The sequence below is a fragment of the Triplophysa dalaica genome, chromosome 16, assembly GCF_015846415.1.
Source record: "Triplophysa dalaica isolate WHDGS20190420 chromosome 16, ASM1584641v1, whole genome shotgun sequence".
Taxonomy (NCBI): Eukaryota; Metazoa; Chordata; class Actinopteri; order Cypriniformes; family Nemacheilidae; genus Triplophysa; species Triplophysa dalaica.
Genome location: NC_079557.1, coordinates 9,707,949 through 9,723,354, shown reverse-complemented (window position 1 = coordinate 9,723,354; position 15,406 = coordinate 9,707,949). Strand labels below are relative to the sequence as shown.

The following is a 15,406-nucleotide window of genomic DNA, read 5'->3' as shown; positions in this document are numbered from 1 at the left end:
TGAGAGGTTAAAGACAACATGTCCACTCATTTTAGAGTCTCTTGGCTTTTGTATTATCAGAGAAATTGACGCAGGTTCAATTTTATCTTTATTACAGGCTCCATCTCCCCAGTTTGAAGTGCAACCCAGACTGCACTGCTCATCATATCAGACAGCAATATATAGATAAGTGGACCATCTCAAAAAATCAATAGATGTGGGTCAGTGACGGTAAAGAAAGAGATTAAAAGAGAGAGAGAGAAAGAGAAAGAGAGAGAATAATGGGTGGTCTGTTCCTCCCTTTAAACAAAGGTTAGCCAACAGACAGTTGACCTCAGTAAAAACAACATATACTTTGTGGAAACAATAAATTTGAAATCTAGCACATTTTTTAGAGTTCTCACCTCGTATATTTTGTGTAAGAATCTCTAGCACTCTGACATTTGACTGATTTTCTGGGGATAAAAAATCACTAAGGAAAACAGTGAATGACTTTTACAACAATCTCAATCCATTTCTCGTCCTTTACATTATTCATTAATCTTTATCAGTTGCAAAAGACATACATATTGCATCAATATTGCAGCTGTAGCTATCAGAAGCAGACATAAGGAGCAGGATGAACATAGTTTCAAATGAAAATTGGAATGTGATGGATTTTTCATCTGAATATTACATTTTAGACCATATAAAATGATCGGCTGTGGCACATGATAAACAGTGACCTCATTAAATTTACAAAAGTATTGTTTTGGTGTATATACGTTTGATTTATATATAATAGTCCATGAGTCACATCAGTTACAAGAAAAAATAAGAAAGATAATAGGAGAGCTAAAAGCGTCGTCAGATTTGTTTAAACTATCTAACGTTATCCTTTATTGTTCTGGACTTTAGATTCAGACGGCAGAAGTAGGTTAAAACCCTATAATCCCGGTATTTATATATTATCTGTTGGTAGAACAGATACATTTGTATATATATATATATATATATATATATATAGGCTTGCTGCAAAAACATTACTATTTCCCCATGAATTTGAATATCATAGGAGCTGTGATGTATGATTAAGGTCTAATTTAATTGCTGATAAATATATATAATCCGGGCAATAAAACAATTAGACAATAAAAACAATTAGATTCATCCTGAGTCTGTTATAGCTAAATCAAACAAAAAGGTCAGAAACATGTTTTTTGATCATTACGCTGGATTTTTCCCTCCATGCATGCTCAAACCAAAAATTGTTAAACTACTACAAAATTACAACTCCATCATGTTGTATTTAGGTTTAAATTCAATATAATCCTGCAAAATATGCTCTATGCATTTCATTTACTATATACAGAAAATACTCAACACAAGGAGTGTTATACTATAGTTTTATACTACGTCTAGCATGTCTTATGACTCGAAGAGTAGAACAAACAGCAACCTTCACTACAGTTGAATCTCTAGCACTCTTCAGATGACCTTGTCAGATTAAATGATCTCAATACATTCTAAAGCTCCTGTTGAATTGCATTAAAGCATTTGTAAGGTGTGCACTGGTTTTTAGATGAATAGGAGTGACCGTTTTTTTTAATTAAATCTGCTGACAAATCACTGGTGCTACGAACCTGTAAGCTTGTTTCTTGTAACCTCATTTTGAATGTATTTCATCTACACAATGACATTGAATTTTACATTTAACATATTCACATTAGCAGTTCACGGACCAGCCTCTGAACAAGGCTTTCGGGTGAATCAGTGGGGTGTTGACAGAGAGTCTTCTAGAGATATTAAGTTATCAGTGGTCTCCATTGTAAGCAACAGCGTGTCTGTGTTGCAGGACACAGAGCAGTTGGCAGCGTCCAGGTCATGTTTGTTTTTCTGAAGTGTTCCAGACTCAACTGAAGCAATACTTGCTCCTAATAAAAAAAAAATCATGATTCAACAAATCACCACTACACGTGGCAAAGATAATCTTGAGTGAGAAAGCCAGTATCTATTCTGACTATAGGGCTGTCAAAAATAGAAATCGAAAATAAATTGTGTTTACATAATATATATCTGTGTACCGTGCATATTAATGTTGTATTTATAATATAGACACACATGCATACATTTAAGAACGTTATAAATAAATGTATATATCATTTAAATTATTGGTAAATATAAATAAATATATGTAAAAATATCCTATATATGTATACATGCATGCTTATGTGTTTATAAATACAACATTAATATGCATAGTACACAGACATAAATTATGCAAACACAAAATTTTATTCTGCATGTAATTAATCGTTTGACAGCCCTAATACTGGCATAAAAAAATATGAGAAGTCAGAAAATTTAATCCGTACCTGCTATTGAGGAACAAGAGTGGCATACTGTTCTTCTTGGACACCCCACAACATGAATAACCCTTTCATCACCACAGGGTCTAGTGTCCACAACTACATAGATCTGCACAAAGAAAAAGTGCAAATACACAATATTTTAAAAGAAAAGCATGCAAATCACATTACAGACTGGGAAATATTACGCTACCTGTGGGGCGGTTGTTGTTGTCTCAGTCATGCTGTCCTCACTAATGCTCATGTCACCCACATCATCATCAGAGAGACACGCTCCAAAATGTTGTTTAAACCTGACAAAAAACATTATGTATTTCCATGAAATATAATACATTACAATATTTAATCATAAGTGCAAAACCTATTTAGCAATTTTTGGGTATTCAAATCAGTGAAACACTTGAGACACAGTAGTCTATGTCTCTAATCTAACATATCTAATGTAAAGTTTTATTGAACCTGACATTGGTCATGCAACCTCAATATACCATTAAAAAAGACCTTTCAATAGATCCTTTTTGTTCTTGAAAGGCTAAATGTAAATGTCATTGAACTTGCTCATATGAAAGGGTTTACATAACTCTCATATCTATGTAAATAATACGCTGAGGTTTTTCTCTGTTCATGGATCTGAATCCTCCGACACTAACACAGAGGGCAAAACCAATCTGTCGAGAAGGAATGAAATACGGCGAATGGCAGCGAGTCGTGAAGGTATGATAAGTAGCATTATTACAAACACGTGTATCTGATGTGTCTCAACTTGACACCTGGGGCAATAATGGGCTTTGGAATAAACCAATTTTGCGTTTGTGTGTGCGTGTATTAGCGTGCGGGCTACAGTGCGTGAAAACTTGATATAGATAGAAAAATACCGAAAAAATTACGGTCGCGTAAACACAAGTAACCAAGTGAAAAACGCAATTTTAGAGAGAGAAATTGCCGCTCGTGTAGCTTTTAAATAATGTTATAGATCACCGGGTCCATTTTGGGCTGTAGGAATGACCTATTTTGCTGGGTAATTGCTGTAGTACAAGCTAAACCAAGCATGTAATTGAAAGCGTGCAACTGCTGTATTGAGGCGCCTGGAGTGAGAGAAACCCTATAAGTATGCTGCTTTAAGACTATAAGATATCACCACACCGCTGCTCAATGCCACTAAGCCTTCCAAACACTGGCATACAGAATTAGATTTTGAAGAGGAGTGCATTGTGTGTGTGTGTGTGTGTGTGTTTAAAGTCTTTTTCAACATGCTCAAGGCAAAAACAACATTATCTAAATCTTTCATTGGCTTTGGGTCCAGCCACCCTCTCCAAATAAACAATTTAATGCCACTTCTACCTGCTGTTCACCTGATAAGGAAGGAAATAAACCTAGACAAGCAGAAATGAATTTATTAATGATTTTATGATGAATTGGGATTTGAAGGATGTGTTGAATCCTAAAAAAATTGCACCTATTGTTTGGCATCAACTATTATTTGAATTATATTTTAAGGTTGTTGAATATTACCAAGTATAATTTCGATGAAAATGTTAACAATTGCTTCTTTGACTCTCACCCATAGCAGTATGTGACGCAGGCAGCAATGGAGAGCAGAGTAACAAGCAGCACAATACACACGGCTATAGCCACGTTTCTCTTCTTCTCTTGTTCGGCCTGCTGCAGTTCCCACCACTCCAGATCACTGAACTGACAGCGTTCCCCCAAGTACCCTGATACACAACTGCAAAATCACAAAAACACATCAAAAGTAATATTCAGTACATCCTGCCAGGGCATACAGAACATGGAAAAAGAGAATAAAATAGTCTGCAGAACACGTTTAGTGTGTCTTTTTCATCAAAGTCCAATGCTTAATAACAGCAAACCTTATAAGGTACTACACTGCCATACAGTAGACTTGAGATTTGAGAAAATTAAGAACATTGTCCAGCATCCAGGGACTAATATTGAGAAAATCCAAAAATAAAAGTGTGCAATATTCTGGCAAAGCTAAAGTGCAGACACTTGCTTGCAGGCATAAGACTCCATCTCGGGGAAATAGAAGCAGACCCCTTCATACAGACAGTAGGAGTCATGTGTGGAAGGACAGCTCTTCACAGAGTTGTTGCGTTGCCATGGTGATGTCACATCAATCGGACTACCTGTACTCAGCCAGGAGGAGGCGCCCTTAAACTCCTCTGTAACAGGAAACAGAGCATGAAAATGGGGTCACTGTGCCACATCATGTTGTATCACGCATTGTTTGATAAATGTCAGCGCATTATGACTCACGTTATAATGCAACTTCTCATGGTGTCAAGCACAACACACACCAACACAGAACAACACAGAACTTAAAGGGATAGTTCATTCAAAAATGAAAATTCTTTCCGCGTTTACTCACCCTCATGTCATTCCAAACCTATATGAGGTTTTTGTTCAGAACCCAAAAGAAGCTGAAAAACGTGGGTGAACAAATACCTGTGACTTCCATTGCATGGATACAAAACCGCAAGGATTTCTTAGAGTATTTTCTTTTGTGTTCCACAGAAGAAAAGAAACGAATGACATAAGGCTCAATAAATGCTGACAGAGATTTTTCTGTGTGAACTTTCCCTTTAAAATGGCCACAAAACATTATTTGAGGTGAATCTTACCCTGACAGCTGAATCCATTGCCCGTGTAGCCGGACCGACATTTACATTGATATTTTCCAACTGTATTCAAGCACTCGGCGTTAACATCACAGTCATGCATATCCAATCGACACTCATCTATATCTACAATATAAAGACACACAAACAATATTAACAGTATGAAAAATGTTTAATTTAATTTCCATTATGCTCCTTTGTGTTTTTGGCTCCAGATATGTGTTTTGTCTCACCAATACAGATTTGACCATCTCTGCTAAATCCAGTTTTGCACTGGCAGAAATATCCACCTGCTGTGTTCACACAGTGAGAATGAGAGCTGCTACACTCCGCCAGGCCTTCTGTGCATTCATCAATATCTGCACAAACACACACATACTGTCAATACTGTGGGTCTACATGTAAACAAACCCGCATTTACATAAAGCTTGATCAATACTTCCAATAATAGCAAATACTCTACCCACACATCAATACTCACACACAGAAATTCAGCTTCACACATACATCACAGAGCATGTGTTTGAGTCCATACTTAATCAAAATCATTTGACATTCAGTGTCAACACATACAGATGCTTAAACTCACCCACACACAGCCGCCCATCTGCAGTGAAGCCTCTCACACACTGACACATGGCTCTGCCTCCCTCCAGCGTGCACTGAGCATTCACACCGCAGTTAAGAGAATAGCAATCATCCTGGTCTGAGAGAGAAAAAATCTTAGTAGTTATGTAGAGATGATTATGAGAAATGGAGAATTGTGAAACAGATGTTGAATTGGATTCAGGTGGATCCGCTTGTACCTGACACCATCTTTTCAGTCATGAGCACTGGCGGGTCTCCTTCAGAATGGATGTCTGATATGGCAAGCGGTGTGCTCTCATCATTCAGTGTTTTATTGTTCAGACTTAATGCATTGTCACCCGACTCTAGGTGAAAAATTACAATATTAGTTGTATTGCACATGTGGAAATGCTTTTACACTATACCATCTTAAATAATGGGATAGTTAACCCCCCAAAAAGTCTGCCATCATTTGTTTATCTTTATGTCATTTAAAACATGATTTTCTGTGGAACACAAGATATGTCTTGAGAAATGTCTCAGGGGTTTTGTTTCCACACAATGAAAGTCAATGTAGTCTGATTTTAAAAAATATCGTCTTCTCTGCTCTGTGGAAGGAAGAAAGTCATGCAGGTTTGGAATGACATGACGGTGAGTAAACCATGAAAGAAATTTCATTTTGATTGAAGAACTTTTGAACTTCTCAGTTTGTTGAAAGTCACATTATTTGAACCAACAATACATGTGAGTTTTTTGTCATCAGCGGTACCATCTTGTTAATAATAAACCACACCTGGTTTGGTGAGAGGATGGACAACAGCTAGAGCAGCCGGTTGAATTGACTTGACCTGCAGACGCTCAGCGCTTTGTCCAGTTCTCATGTCCAGCCGGTAAAGAAGGTGATTCTCCTGATCACTGACCCAGAGCATGTTCTCAAACACCGCAAGAGCAAAAGGATGACCTGAACCAAAGCAGAGATGATGAATTTCATTTTCTTGCACTGACCTAAAACAGCACTGAGAATCATGGTGGAGTCAGGGTTTGGTTAAGAGCAATTTGTAACATAGTGGAGCAACTGTTGGTCTCTTTCTGCGTGCGCCAGTATAATCTCATCTCCATGCATACATCATGTATTTGTGCAATCCAAATAAATGTTTGTGCGTGATCTGGCAAAGAAGCCTCACCTACTTGGTTCTCGCTTAGTACATGGCGATCAGAACCGTCCAGGTTGGCCGACTCAATCAGACCACTGCTCAGGTCACACCAAAACAGACGCTGAGAGCCGTGGTCCACAGACAGTCCACTAGGAGACACCAGTCCAGCGCTGACGACAACCTCACGCATCTCTCTGTTCAAACCTGAACGTTCCACCACTGGATGATTTCCCATATCTGTCCAGTACACCTTCCTCCAGACATACACATAGAAAATACATTCATGAGTCTACATGTATGGTTATTTCATGCCAAGAAAAGTTGATTTACGAAACAGCAAAAAAAATCCGCAAGCCATTATTAATTTTTTGACAAATGTCACACCACAGAAGTGTAACGTTTCGGGTAGGTTTGATGTTTGTTCATATGACAAACAATGGCCAATCATTTTTGGTGATGTCATATTATTACATTCAATGGATTTAGCTTCGGAATAACAAGAAGGCAAGTACATAATGACAAAAAAATAAAATTGACATTATCAGTAAGGCTGTATATGAACATGATTTCAAATGTGAAAGGTCTTACTGTGCTTGAGGATGTACTGCAATGCCTCTGGGTTTCTGGATTCCTTTATCTAAAAAGATTTCTCTATCAAGCCCATTTAAACTACTGCGGGAAATAGAAGATAATCTGAAATAAACAATGTTCAGTCAATTGAGTAAATCAGCATATTTAGCAGAAAGTTCATATTTGTATACTACATTGTCTATAACCCAGCACCCTTTATCCGTCCAGTACAGTTTACGATTGATCCAGTCTACAGCCAGTCCCTCAGGTGAATCTAATCCAGTGGAGAACAGCATCTCCCTCAAACCTCCATCCATTGAAGCCCTCTCAATATGTTTCAGCCCTTTATCTGCAAAATACACCTAAAACAAACACATCAAGATGTGGCCACCAGGTGGCAGTAAATACATAAAGTGACCACTGCTCACCACATCTTGCGCTTACACCCCATGCACACTAGATGGCAATAATACACTCAATCATAACTATATTGACGTCATCAACCTGATCACCCACCTTGTTTTCCACTGGATCATAGTCAACAGCTAGAATAGTGCCTCTTGCCTCCTCCAGGAGTTTCTTGCTCTGTGTGCCATCTATGTTCATCTTTCTTATATCCACAACATTGGCAAATAACAGGTATGGTGGAGGCCCTGCTAGAAACGAAGCAAAGAGGATTGCAGACTAGGTCATTAAAATTAAAATGAATTTACCGATTAACGCGCTTGACCCAATAACTCTAGGTAAGTGGGGTAAATAGGTTGTGCAGTGTCACTTGCCTGTGGCAGCACAGTGTTTTCCATCAGGCTGTAGTTGGTATCCAGGTAGGCACTCACATGCCCACCTGCCCGGGAATAATGTCACACAAATATGACTGCAACCTCCACGATCAGCTGACAAACAGCCTGAAACACACGCAGACGGTGATATTTTTTTTATCATACACACTGGTTTTCATACAGTGGTGTGTTTTTCTAAGCAAATGTGCACTGATAATATGATTCACAAAAATAAACTCACCTGTGCATGAACGTCCATCTGCCTTTAGTATTGATCCCTCTGGACACAAGCACACATCTCCTTCTGCTGTATGGACGCATGCATGATCACAGATGGTCTTATTCTCCACACATGGTTTAGCTTCTGTAAAGGCATATACAGTATGACATAAAAATAATAGTAAATTGAGGAAAATCTCTTACAATGGTCTAGATTCATAAATTTGACAAAGCATAAAGGACAAAATAAGCTTTGCTTTGAAACTTTAGTTATCACATTTTACAACCATTCAAAAAGTGCTCTTTTATACATTTTATTTTTAAAGATACACGTTTTTATATGTATATATTTATTTAGTTCATTTATTCGTTATCTGTCGCCCCTCAGCATTGAGTATCTTTATTCATTGATGTTTGATAGTTAGGACAACAACTGTCATACCAACAGCAAAGTATTCAACATAAAACAGAATGTCTTAGTAAAACACAGTTCTAGAAAACATGTTGTTAGCTCATTATGCCCCCTGCTGGTCAGACCCATTCAATAATCCGTGCATGTGGTTTGGCTGAACAACATGCCACAGGATGACAAGACAACACAGACAACTCTAAAGCTATTGGCCTCAATCTTTAAGGTCCCAAACTCCATGTCCTCAGTTGATTAACTCTGACCTCTAATATAACAGAAATCTCTGCACTGTGGTATTTCAAAAATCATTGTTTTGACACCAAATAATCCCAAATCAAATCATCTGATATTTACAAAACACCAGTCCTAAAATCCATTAAGAAGAACACAGATGGTTGGTGGGAAACAATCGTTTTAGCAGGACACTATTAACAATCCCATTATGATGTCACGGCCATAATCCCACCCCCACAAAGGTGAAAGTACAAAATGGGTCTCTTTCTTCCGAGTGCCTGACAGCTTGTGATGATCTGGGATGCAACTGTTCATACCGTGGTTCTTGAGAGACGATTACTTTATAATACTGACGTATTACTCTCAGTGTCAGACATGGTTTGAGATTCATTATTTGCATTCAAATTTATACTCTCTTTCATAATAATAGATTTTAAATTTGTGAATCATAATGTTTATTTCCTTATTCTGTCTGGAAACACAAGAACAGACTTGAACGCATGTGTGTGTCTGCGAGTGAGAGAACTGTACTGAGAGTTAATCTTGCTGTGGATGTGCTCTTGACCTGCTTAGCAAGGCAAAGCTGCTGACTAAATATGTTCCTTATTACTGATGTCACCTCATCATCTTATCACTGTGCCACCGGTCCAGCTTTGCCTCATTGCACAGTTACAGCAAGAACAATAAAGTCCAGAGACCTACATCTTCCCAAACTCAGATACAAAGTGATATGAGTGATATAAACATACGCTTTGTTTTTCATGCGTTTATGCTCTATTCTTACCAAGACAGGTTTTCATATCAGGCAAGAGCAGGTAACCTTTAGGACAGGTGCAAATGTAAGAGCCCGGAACGTTCTCACACCCCAGTGAGCAGCCGTGATTCCACAGGGCACATTCATTTATATCTGAAAGAGAGGACAAAGAAAAAGTTAACTTCATGATACCTCTGTTGGATGATTATTGTTGCTTGTGCTTGTTTCAAAGGGAAATGGAAGTTGTACCTTCACAGTAGTTTCCTTCTTTACTGAGAGAAAAACCGACCTTGCATCGGCAAACACCCGTGTCACTGTGATGGGAACAGACCTTTAAACACTCTTCTGTCTGTGGATTACAACCTGCACAACAATACACAAAATCTCATATCATTCACCTCGTGCTTTCTGACATTAAAGTAATTTCTGTCATCATTTACTATTGTCATTTAAAACCTTCTGCAGGACACAAAATACATTTTGAAGAATATTGATAACCGAATGTTGGTACATATTTTCTTGCATTGGTTTTGTTGTCATACAATAGAAGTCAGTGAGACCGTTGCTGTTCAGTAACTAACTTTCTTTATAAAATCGTCTTTTGTTTTTTGTGGAAAGTCATGCAGGTTTAAAATGACAAGTGTGAGTAAATGATGTCAGCATTTTCATTTTGGGGTGAACTGTCTCTTTAAGTACCATAACTATTCATTAAGTAATCAAATACCTAAACAATTAAAATGATGTGTAGGACCTCAAGGAGGACATCTGAGAACCGATGACATTTCATTTTTCCATTATTTCCATTTCAATTACCAACCTGAAGTGAAAGATGCAGGACTCTCCACCACCGGCTGATTGATGGGATGTACCACTTTGACATCAGCAGGGGGGTGTGGCATCCGTTTGGAATTGACATTCTCCCCTGGGCCCCCTATGTACTTGTTTACTCGTTTTATGCTTTTTGACTTTGAGTCTGTTAAATACACGTAATCCAGGAAAACTGTAATCCTTAGAGACTGTGATCTAGGAGTAGAAAGGTCTTCACCATTGATGTATACTGTTAAAATGCAGATAATGTGTACTCTAATGCTGATTTAATGTTACCTTAAGGGTTGATTGAAGACGTTGATGATGTTCCCATCATAATTGCAGGACCCAAGTGCAGTGTGACGTCTTATGCCTTGTTCAACCCAAAACAGTCTTCTGTCCCTGTGGTCAATGGTAAAAACCTTTAGTTTGTCTGCAATTTTTAGCAATGTTGTCCTTTGACCACCTGTGGTGTCTGAACGCTGGATACTGGGAGTGGGTCCATCTGATAACCAGAAAATATATCTGGGAAAAAAAGTGTTAGCATCTTTGGATTTCTGTTTAAAAAAACATTGAAATACACATGTATACGGGAACAAATGTTCTTATTTATGTTCTCATTTAAAACAATTTAAATATAATTAGTCTATTAATGCAACCACATAATAAATACTGTGATCATTTAAATTATTTTTTTATAAATAATAAATGTAAAAAATAATAAGGAATAAATAAAATACAAATACATACAAAAAAATACAAACATATTTTTACAAAATCTGAAAATTGTTTATTTTCCTTAGAAAATATGTGCTAATGCTACATTATCTCTGTTTAAATGCTAGATTTGACAGACAGGTCCTCTGAAAGAGAAGTGAGGACACTGTGCTTCTGTGAAACACTCAGAATTACACCTATGTGCCAGCCATGTTTAAAAGAATGTGACCGTCTGAATGCTTCAGCATTTATAGCTCGCACGGAAACTAGGAGTTGACCAACACAGTCCTGAATAGAAATGTGAAAGTGACAAAGCCTTTAGTCATTCTTGCTCTCTCCTATAGTTAATAAGCACACTGCTGAGGGAAAACGTATTTTTTTTTAAAACATGTTGTTGTGGCACAAAGCTTTGTCCTCTGGCTCCGCAAGCCAGATTTGTTTTCCTATGTCTGTTTCTATTCAAGTGTTGGCCATTTTGTATATTTAATGGTAAAAACTTTATAAATACTATCTTTATTGAGGCCTATATGAATTTGTTAAATGTGTCACCGTACTGTTTTTATCACATTTATTAAATAAAATATAGTTAAATAAAACAATACAATCATAATACACTTATTTATAATAATTATGCACTTCTGTTATTCATTATAATAAAAACATGATGTGCCATTTTTTTTAAATGTAGAGATCTTCATTGAATTTAATTGTTTAGGTTCTTCCTTCAGATATGCGTCATTTTTGTACCTCTCATTTGGATCAACAACAACACTGCTTGGCTGAGACAGGTCTTGCAGGACAGTCTTTTTGTTTCTTCCATCTGTGTCCACTCTCCATATCGTTCCGTTTTCCGCATCGCTCCAGAGCACTGAGTTTTCAATCCAGTCCACAGCCAGCCCTGTGATTCCTTTTACTGATGAGAGAAGCTTCTAAAAGAATCAACCAAACCTGCAATAAGAGGCTGATATACACACCAAACACGTATAGTCATTGATGGTACCTGGATACTACCTGTCTGTTTGTCCCATCCAGACCTGCTCTGTTTATTAGTCCTGCATGTGTGTCGGCCCAGAACACTGTCCCCTCACCTAAGTGGAAGTCCAGAAAGATGGACCTTCCCACACCAGACACGATTCTTCTTTGGTCTTTGCCATCCAAGTTCATTTTGATAATGTTGTTTCCAACGCCAGTTAACAGATAAGGCTCAGGATCTTTAAAGAGATAAAATGCAGCAAAATGCATGTATAAACATTTAAAATATATACATTCAATATCTTTCAAATCAAATATTCACAAAAACATTTTAAATTCCAAAGATATCATTCATGAAACACCATTCCTATCAACCAATCACCAGCCTCTAAGTGAGGAACCTTGTTTTAGAAAAAACAAATGTTGTTGAATCAGAAACATGCTTTGGTTGAATTAATCACATTTTGTGTTCATGGAGATATTGGGAAACTATAAATGATTTTTATTTATTTATTTATTATTATATTTATTATTTAATCCTTCAGAGTGCTGTGTTTATTTTATCAGTCTGTGAACATTATTTTCTGTTAAACTTCAAAAATCGAATATCGTTGAACAATGCGCAATATGCAAGCAGGGTCCTAAGGAACAAGTGATGGGTTTAATTTTGGTTTTTCATTTTATTGTGTCATTCATGGTATTTTAATAAATCAAATGAATTAGCCGTAGCGTTTATGTTTCTTCCTAAATCTCTGTGGTGTGACCCTAAAGCAAAGCATTTGATAAATACGACCTGTCGGACAACAAATACATTCTTTCTTGGTCATAAAATTGCTAATTATTTCTTTTTCTTGCCAAACCAGTTTAGCACCTAAAATGTCATGCAAATAATAAATGAATGTTGTTTTGTGACCCAAGCCTTTTCATTCGATAATGGGAGGGGTTCACTGATCTATGCCTCACAGAAGCCTGTGTCTGTATCTTAGCAACACACCACAATAGTGGCCTTCTAGCTCAGGATGTTTAAGTGTATCGCACAAAGACGCGGACATGTTGCTAGGATGGGCAAATAACACAACATTTTAAATATGAGGATGGGACGCAGTTTCCCATCAGTAGTCAGGGATCTGGAAACATTTAGAAGTGTAAAAGAAATGCAGGTTTGATCTTTGGGTTGTTTGATTTCTTGTTACAAATTCTCAAATGTTTCTGTAGAGATTCTGAAAGATTTAAGTTGATCAAAACTTTAGTTATGTTATTTAACAAGGGCAAATTTTATATTCTGTATCAGGATGCATTTACAGTATATTCTGTTCACAGAGACATTTAACAGACTTATGCTGATCAGCATAAATACTATGAATCACTAAAGTTTCTTGATGCGGAACAGCTGTTGACAAAAGTTGCAAAAAACATTCTTGCTGTAGACCTTTCAAAGGTATGTGATAAAAGCATTTAATATTTTTTTATGCAATTTCTTTCAGATTTGACTATATGAAGTAAATAAAAGTTTATACATTTATATATAACATCATATATTACATTCACATTTATATATTTTCTGGAAAATACAAATTCTGCAGATTGAACTTTTTCAATTTGATATTAAAGAAACAATCTAAATGCCACACATAATCTTTTACATAATAAGCAAACAGGTGAACTTTCTATATTGCTTGACCTTTCAAATATAATGCTATTATCAGCCACAATAGCAATGTGATGTCATAAGCAAAGTGTGTCCTTTAATTGTTTAACTTCATCACGTCCACACACTCACATTCAAACCCTTAGGATCTCAACATGCACTTACCCACACAGCTGAAGTTACCGGTGGCCCAGGGACGTCCATCCCAACATAAAGCTCTTTGTGCAGACGCGTGAGCAGGGCCCATTCTCACCATCCAGAACCACAGCTGAAAGGTGGCTGCTATCCTCCCCCAAAACATAATCTTGTGCCAATTATTACAGCTCTCGTCTCTTAGGTGTTTCCTTGGACACGGCACCATACCACGCAGCCATAACATCCATGCATTTTACACATAGCTTCAACCAAGACAATATTCAAAACGTTTCCCCAGTCTACATCCCAGAGGCGTCCTCTTCAAATGGTTAAAAGTGATGTTACAGCCACAGGAACAGCCAGGTTTGTGAAGAGCCCTGACAGAGACACACACACAGAGACACACACACACTCCAGCCCTCTTTCTCTCTAGCTGTTTTGGAAGCAAAGTATGAAATTCCTGACAGTCCCATGGTAAATTTGACACATGGTGAGACCAGCCACGGCTGTAAAGAGGCTTTTCCTGGTAAAAGTGTGTATGTCTAAAGTCTGAACACTCAGATCGTCCATAAGGTACACAAAAACTGCTCTGCTTCAGCTCAGAAGAATAGCCCTCGGTCAGCCCAGTTCACCTCCTGGCCTTTCTTGGTCCTGAAGTCTGTGCATGTGATTTGGTCAGACAGATATTTGGTGGGAGTGGTCATTAGATCAGGCCCATAGCTTTTTTGTGCTGTTCATGAGTAATGAGATGCTCCTTACACATTTTCTCCCATCCCATCCCTCCCTCACAAACTCACACACACACACACATATACATACACAAACATGTTTGTTTCATTATATTAGTCAGGATATCTCAAAGACTTATATTGTTTCCACAACAGGACAGTGATCATTCATATCCTCTAACCTTAAATGTAAACCCTCACACAAACGTTTTGTCATAATTATAAAGTATTATGTTATTTGTTTGGTTTATGAGCACTATTTTACTTTTCTACACAAATGTGCTGTTGTGTCTGCATAGTCTCTGTCTAGTATGAGAAATAGGTCTTGGGTTTAGGGGTGGGGCTTGTAAGTGTTTTACCTCTGTTTCCTAAATGTATTATGTTGTCCTATTATCTGAATGACTGTCATATTGTCACAGGAATGAGAAACGCTGCTCTGGGAAAAATGTGGCAGGTACAGACACAACAGATTCTCTGTTGTACTTAAGCAGGGAAAGAAATGCAGCACAATGTCTGCTCTGAAACAAACTCATAGGACCAGAGATGACATCACCCGTGACAAAATTCACAAACTAATTGAACTGATATTTAAACTTGATAGGCTATCCTGTGGCTCAGTGGTTAGACCATGACACTAGCACTGCCAAGGTCATGGGTACGATCCCAGGGGATTGCACATAGTCAGAAACAAATGTAATGTAAGTCACTTAGGATAAAAGTGTCTGCCAAATGCCTAAATATAAATGT

At 37.5% G+C, this 15,406-nt stretch overlaps 1 protein-coding gene across 1 annotated transcript; it reads right to left on the bottom strand.

Moving 5' to 3' along the window:
- Window positions 1–273: 273 nt before the first annotated feature.
- On the bottom strand, window positions 274–14,097 carry egf (epidermal growth factor). The gene is given in 23 exon segments (XM_056770025.1): window positions 274–1,892; window positions 2,334–2,436; window positions 2,521–2,620; window positions 3,889–4,053; window positions 4,342–4,510; window positions 4,970–5,092; window positions 5,200–5,325; window positions 5,556–5,672; window positions 5,773–5,898; window positions 6,195–6,494; window positions 6,718–6,941; window positions 7,276–7,380; window positions 7,471–7,619; window positions 7,774–7,910; window positions 8,037–8,162; window positions 8,278–8,400; window positions 9,683–9,805; window positions 9,902–10,015; window positions 10,470–10,675; window positions 10,757–10,984; window positions 11,924–12,105; window positions 12,188–12,387; window positions 13,962–14,097. Coding segments are annotated over 23 exon segments (3,546 nt in total). The 3' UTR covers window positions 274–1,728.
- Window positions 14,098–15,406: the final 1,309 nt, after the last annotated feature.